This window comes from Triturus cristatus, chromosome 8 (genome assembly GCF_964204655.1).
Source record: "Triturus cristatus chromosome 8, aTriCri1.1, whole genome shotgun sequence".
Lineage (NCBI taxonomy): Eukaryota > Metazoa > Chordata > Amphibia > Caudata > Salamandridae > Triturus > Triturus cristatus.
The window spans coordinates 1,569,128,928-1,569,136,559 of record NC_140591.1 but is presented as its reverse complement, the minus strand read 5'-3'; the positions used below and the strand labels follow the sequence as shown (position 1 = coordinate 1,569,136,559).

The window sequence follows — 7,632 nt, the reverse complement described above, 5'->3', positions numbered from 1 at the left end:
ATCGGTCGAAACCAGGAAGCGGCGGCCGCCATTTTCTCTCTCGCACTCTGAGTGGGGATTAAAAAACAAAGGACAAAAACATGTAAAGGGGCTGTTTAGACAGCTCCTAATTACCTAGCCATGTTGGGGGAGTCCCCAAAGATCCCCCAATGCCAAAAACGTAATTTTATTTTTTCGATAATTTTGCCGATTACGCTTACCGTACGCGTGCGGTAAAAAGTTTAAAAAAAAAAAAATTATCCATACTCTCCTCACCCCATGAGCAAATGGTGCCCGAAGGGCACCATTTGTGCATGGCATCTTACAGATGTGAAAAATTAAAATATTACCTTTCACAACGAAGCGCATCATATGTCCTCCATGTGCGCACGGTGCGCGAAGCGCATCGTGCGTACATGGCCCATCTAGCGTAACATGGGCACGCGGTGCGCGTAGTGTACCGCGTGCCCACCGTGCGTGCACGGCACTAACTGCGTAAAGTGGGCGCGGGGTGCGCGAAGCGCACCGTGCGCGCACGGAACGAACTGCGTTAAGTGGGCGCGCACGCCACGAATGGCGTAAAGTAACTTAGCATTTAAAAAACCGTACAAATTCACTGAAAAAACCATAGGTTTCACACACGTTATAGTTAGGAATTAGCATTTAAAAAACCTTGCAAATTCACTGAAAAAACCATAGGTTTCACACATGTTATAGTTAGCGGAAATTTTACTGATAAAAAACCAATGAAATTCCCCCGTTATAGTTAATGCAGGCAACTATAACTCACGCGACCGCAATCTTCTGCTGATGACATATGTGTCTTTATGAAAAAAAAATATTTGTAATATATGTATAGCTAAAAATTTATGGAAGAAGACATGGGCAAATAAGTGTCTAAATACAGTATTAGCATCAGCAGAGGATTGCGGTCGCGTGAGTTATAGTTGCCTGCACTAACTATAACGGGGGAATTTCATTGGTTTTTTTATCAGTAAAATTTCCGCTAACTATAACATGTGTGAAACCTATGGTTTTTTCAGTGAATATTTATATATATATATATATTCTCGAACAAAATGCTTTAGCCGCCTAAAGCTGGTAATGCACTCCGAGCCAGTAAATTTTAAAGCAGCTTTATTCCATCATGCTGACACAAAAAAAAAATATATATATATATATATATATCCAATTCAAATCCACGATTGAGTATGCTCTCAGTACAGGAAGACGAAACCCTCAGTGAAATTGCAGGTCAGGTTTAATTCACACAACGCGTTTCGGCACGCAGCCTTGTTCACGTGTGAAAACAAGTGAAACCAACAGTCTTACATCTCATTGTAGTCAAATGAAAATGGACAACAAAATAGGACTAACTCCGCCAACCAGACCTAGACAAAGCCGAAATCGGCGGCCATCTTAAACTATGCACGAACCTCAATAGGTGAACCATGCAAACACATTTAACCCCTTCGATGCGGCGCGGATTCCCCCGCGGTGCTGACCGTTTCTTGCGCGGGCGTGGTCATGACGGAACGGTTCCGTCATGAGCGCCGACGCTCATGACGGAACCGTTCCGTCATGAGCACCGAAGGGGTTAAAGTAAGTATATTGTCATAGAACTGGGCAGAGAAAAGAAAAGATGTAAAATAATGCCTGCTGTGTAAATTCCATGGTACATTTGTGTAAATGTGTAAATATCTGGCACAATGCAAATTACATCGCGGAAATATACTGCTGTCCACATCAAAGGGTACAAGGTAGTAAATCAGTGATGACACGATTTTTGGCAAGTGCATGAGTCGATAATGCTTATGTACACATGTCTGCCTGCTAGTGATTAACACGAATCCATGTTGGAATGGGATATGAGTGCAGAGAACGTGTTAACGTATGTGTTCTGCGCTTAAATACACAAAAATAAAAGTGAAGGAGGCAGGATCTGTAGAGCAGTCCGTGAGATAAAATTGCCCAAGTGGGCATCGAACTCAACTATGGTAATGTTGGACTCCACATTTCAGACATATCAATCAAGTCACTGAGAGTAACACATAAGAAGGCTGTAGGTTAAGGATACAAATTGTGAGACTCATGGATAGTGCAGGTGAATGAAGTTTTTCATTCCACAGTTCATGTTTTTAACCTAGATTCTATTTATTTGTATCTCTTACAGGAGAGAAGGAAGGGGCCCCATCACCTGACAGCACCTGCACGGGCATCCTACCCTTTTCCCTTTGATTTCACCTGCACTATCCATGAGTCTCACAATTTGTATCCTTAACCTACAGCCTTCTTATGTGTTACTCTCAGTTACTTGATTGATTTTAGTGCAAAGACTGATTCACAACAGCAACAATGTTTACAACAGCTTAACTCAATTATGTAAGTGTACAGACAATTCTTCACTCGAATTTAGCCCTTTAGGAAACATTGTTTCGAAATCAACAATATATCTAGACTCCAATTGTCTAAGGTGGAGCAGTTTGTTACCTCCACGTGCATTCTCAATGACAGCATCAATTACCACCATCCTCAACAGTCTTTCATTCTGCTCATGCTGTTCAAAGAAGTGTCGTGCAACAGGATACTGTCTATTGTTATGACGAATTGCCCTAACATGTTCCAGCACTCTTTTTTTAGCTCGGTGAATTGTGCTGCCAATATATGCCTTATTGCAGGGACAAGTCAGTGCATAGACGCAGTACTTAGTATTGCATGTAAGAGCTTTTTTAATGATAAACTCTTTTTTCATGCTTGAAAACTGTACCACTGTACAATCCACACTATCTCTGCAAGCTTTGCAGTTTTTACAACATCGAAAACCGGCTCAGCCGCCACTTTTGAGAATTGTCGAGTTGGTAACCACATTAGGACTTAGCTCGTCTCTTAACGAGTTACTTCTTTTAAAGGTAACTTGTGGGTGGTTGGTCAAATATTTATGCAAGTTGCTATCGGTCAGCAATACATGCCAATGTTTCTCCAGAACACGGCGCACGTCACGTGCCTGTCCTGAGTACATGGTAATGAACCGCAGACCTTCTGCTTCTGATACTCGTTGCACAGGATGCAATAACTCGATGCGTGCAACATCACCTACTTTTCTGCATGCTTCTTTGATGGTGCTCAGATGGTAACCACTATCTCTGAAGCGTTGCACCATATTTTCTTTTTCTCTTACGTAGCTGCTCTCAGTGCTACAGTTTTGCTTGGCGCGCAGTAGTTCCCCATAAGGGATACTGCACACCAATTTGCGTGGATGAGAACTTGAGGCACTCAAAATGCTGTTACCGGTGGTTTGTTTCCGGAATAACCCTTCTTCCCCATGGAATGTCTGTGGGCATTTTGCATTGACACAATTACACCGCAAACCGCAGAACTAAATTACACCAAATTTGGCAGAAAGCTAGATTGTGGTCCAGAAGGTGCCCATTTTGTATTTTGGTGCAAATCCATTCAGTAGTTTGGGAGAATTAAAGAAAGAATGCATAGAAAGAATGCATAGATATCTAATGATGCGGATCATCTGCTGATCCACCTGTGGGGGATAGCCAAGGATCCATGGAAAAAAAAGCCCTGATTGGCTGGCCACAATGAGAAAGGAAAGTTGCAGTGGGCATTTTGTTCTTGCTTTGCCCGGGGATGGGACAAATAAAGTGTTAAAAACAGGTAATGTGTGAGGATACAGGTATCCTATCCCCAAAGGACAGATAGGACAAGAATTTGCACCACAAAAAATCATTTTTGAGTACGTATCAAGGATACATAGGTTCCTGCGCATCCAAAGCCAATTGGAAAAAAAACTCTCACCCAAATAAAACCATACCCCCTTGATGCATGGCTGAAGGCTCTGCATAACATGGGGTTGGCCACAGGGCTTGGCCACGGGCCAGGTCTTGCAGCTAAACTCCGCTGCACACAGCTGAAGGTCATGTGCAGCAGGGATTTTATTACGTTTTGATAAATATATATTACTTTACGTTAAAAAAAACATACAAATTCACTGAAAAAAACATAGGTTAAAGGGATGTACTAGCTATGTTCATGTTTTACTCACTCAAAACCATAGAAATTCAGCAATTATCATTATACTTATCAAATAATATACTGTGATTTAAGAATAAATCTACATTGGACAAATACTTATTTATTGAGTTTGCACTTATTTCAGTTCAAGACCTCAGAAACAGTCAGTGTTATTTATAGTAATACTTATAGTTACACTTATTTAAAGGAATTTAAACTTGTGTTGTTATATATATAACAAACAAAATGTAGCCTATGTTCATTGAATGCAGAGGAAGATATTACACATATCTTATTTTTTTCTCCAGCATATGCAAACCAGGCAGGAAAATGGATACATCCACTCTGCTTGAGATTGATGGGCAGAAAATACATGGAGGCTCTGAGAATAGTAAAGTCAGATAGTTCAAGATTTATTGTGTTCAGTGTTAGTAGATTTTTACTTGCAGTGAGCTATCTATAGAAAAGGAGAGGGTTAACATTTTAATGGTTGTATATTTTATGATTTCTTATTTATTGAGTTTTAATATAGTCTATAATCCAATTTAATATACGTGACACTGTATCTCTAGTACTATTTTAACAACTCTAAATCTCTGACTGAGTTATTTTGGTATGCAGTTAGCACTTTATACAAGCCATGCAAATGCTCTTAGTGATGATTGTCCTTTGACCGCAATTGTCCCTTGATACTCTGGGAACTTACTATACATTTTATTTTTGTATGTTCTATGTTTTATATTGTTCATGCCACATTTGTGCATGAGTAAAACTTTTTAATGTCAGATTCTTTTATGGTTAATTGAACAACTCAAGGAGATGATAGACAGAGAGCTGAAACTTTTCAGACACTTACTCCCAGTCACAGATCTGGGTTGAATCCATCACTGTTATTTAGCTCTCTTTGTCACCCAAGTTAAGACCCATTCAAATGCAAATCAGCCTTGACCCTGTTCCTCATGGGAACAGCCCAGCCTGTAACTGCCAAGCCAGGTCCTCCCTGGACTGAAACAAGCATCCTGGAACCGGTTTCAGGGTAACACCACAATACAGCCAGGCTAGTTTGAATTCACTGGCTAAGTGTGCATAGGACCCACGTCTGGACATACCCTGCCAACTTAAGGCAGCAAAGCAAACACAAGAATATGATGGACTAAGCACTGAAACTTTTCAGACACTCACTCACAGTCACAGATCTGGGGTGAATTTATCAAGTTATTTAGCTTCGCCACCCCAGGGCGGAATTTGCGTAGTTGCGCTCGCAAAGCTCTGCGAAACAGTAAAAAATCTCCACGAACACGCAGAAATTCAGCGAACATGCGGAATTGCTTGTTCGCGATGCTTTTTTCCTGTTTGCGATCAGTGTTTGCGTGCTCGGGGGGAAATATCACGCAAACACGCATTTTGAGAATGCGAACAAGCAAAAGATTCCGCGAAGCTGCGGGACGCAGAATTTTGGGCGATGTCGCGTTCTCCGCAGAACGCGAAATTACCCAAATTCTGCAATTTCCACGAGCGGAACGGAATTTACCGCCCAGCCCTATTCAGACCCAGCCATATGCAATTCAGTCTTGACTCTGTTCCCATTGGGAACAGTCCAGCCCAAACCGCCAAGCCAGGTCCTCCGTGGACCAGAATCAATCATCCTGGAACTGGTGTCAGTGTAACACCCCTCATCAGCTGGGTTGACGAAGTGAGCTAAAGAACGAAGATGGATTTTGTAGATCTGTGACTGGGAGTGAGTGTCTGAAAAGTTTCAGTGCTCCGTCCATCATCTCTTTGTGTTTGCGTTATAATATTACGTCGTGCAGGATTAAGATGTTTTAAAATCTCACATTCACAAGAGAATCATGCAGGTACTTATGATTCATGGTCTGTGAATAATGTATAGAAAGTACAACACAAGACCATCAGGCCTATTCAGTGGTGATATGGATGTTGTAAATCTTTTTTCACTTTTGACATATCCCAAAATAATGCATATACAGCAAATAAACCCTTGGCTATAGTCATAAATTATTTAAACATATAGTGTTATTGATTGTGACACTTTGGAGTACAAATACATTGAACTGAAGAAAAAGACTGCCGCATCATTTATTACAACACTGAAACTTATAAACAGATAGTTCAATGATAAAAGACAGTTGTAATTAGGGGAACCATATGCTCAGACTTTAAGAAACATAATTCAGCAGACCGCATGTCTCTTGACCATGTGCAATTGTTCAGTCAAATGTAAAGTTAATAAAGCAGGCAATATCATAGCTGCACTGTTAGTAGCTGTTAATTTGCTTAGACCATTGAAGGTTCATTTGTAAATGCATATTAACGTATCATGTAGATCTTTCCAGCACAGCATCACAGGTAACACTCAAGGTCCTTCTTATGTCCACACAGAGGAGTCTGCGGATCGCAGTCCATATCTGCTTGGTTTTCATGCTGTAAATAAGTGGATTTATCCCTGGTGGTATACATGCATATGCAAGACCCATGAGAACAGGTAGAAAAGGAGACGCATCGTTCGCCGATCTGTGAACCACAGCCAGTCCTATTTGCGGAGTGTAAAATATCAAAACAACACAGATGTGGGACACACATGTGTTGAAGGTCTTGATGGATTCTTCCTTTGAGGCAATAGCTAAGACTACCCTGAGAATGTTGAGATATGAGCCGAGTATGCATAGTAAATCTAGGAAGAAAGACATGACTATAAAAACACCATATGTGCTAGTCACCCTTGGATCTGTGCAGGCAAGCTTCATCACATCCGGGTGGAAGCAGAAAGCATGGTAGAGCTTTACATTATCACAATAATGTAGTTGAGTGAGAAAAATAGGAAACGGAATTGTAAAACATATACCTCTGGCTAAAGCCACCAGTCCTATTTTTGGTATCATTGCATGTAAGATTGAGGCGTACCGTAGAGGGTTGCAGATGGCAATGTAGCGGTCAAAGGCCATGGCCATCAAAATGGTGGATCCTGTCAGAGTGAGTGTATGAACAAAGAATAACTGGGTCAGGCATGCGTAGAAATGAATGTTTCTGAAGTCAAACCAGAGTCTTCCGAGCACTGTGGGCAGAGTAGTTAGGCTTTCTCCTAAATCTGTTGCTGCGAGCATTGAAATCAAAAAGAACATGGGGGTATGGAGCTGGTTGTTTGAATATATGATGAACAAAATGAGTACATTCCCAAGAAAAGAAAGGACATACAATAAACACAAAGGGAAAGAAAAAAACACATTTGTTGCAACATTGACCCCCAAAAATCCCATCAGGATGAAAGAAGGAATACTTGAGTTGCTTGTGTTTGCTGATGCCATATTTTTCCTAACAAAGGCAATATCCCTTTTAAATGACCTGCAATACAAAAAACCACAAAAGGAAAATATTAGGAAACTTAAATTTACATGCTTATTAGCAACTTAATGATGCAGCAGACTGTGAGGTTAGTCACTTCTGTGGAAAACATCCATCACTTACCCATCTTGATTTTTGCTTACAATGCAAAATAGGAACTCATGCAGTGCAACCTAAAACTGACCCAGAAAAATAAAATGAAATGCTTTACAAATATGTGTTATTAGAAGGAAGTGGTCACATGGACCCCTGCCACCCCAAAATGTCAAA

At 40.8% G+C, this 7,632-nt stretch overlaps 1 protein-coding gene across 1 annotated transcript; it reads right to left on the bottom strand.

Annotated features, from left to right (window-relative positions):
• Positions 1–6,338: 6,338 nt before the first annotated feature.
• Positions 6,339–7,325, bottom strand: LOC146806192 (olfactory receptor 51G2-like). The gene has a single exon (XM_085623889.1). It carries the CDS (start codon positions 7,323–7,325, stop codon positions 6,339–6,341), a length of 987 nt encoding a protein of 328 aa, XP_085480015.1.
• Between the last annotated feature and the right edge of the window lie 307 nt (positions 7,326–7,632).

What these genes read in the sequence shown, in the direction of transcription:
- LOC146806192 (XM_085623889.1), bottom strand. Translation starts at nt 7,325, where the DNA reads ATGGCATCAGCAAACACAAGCAACTCAAGTATTCCTTCTTTCATCCTG.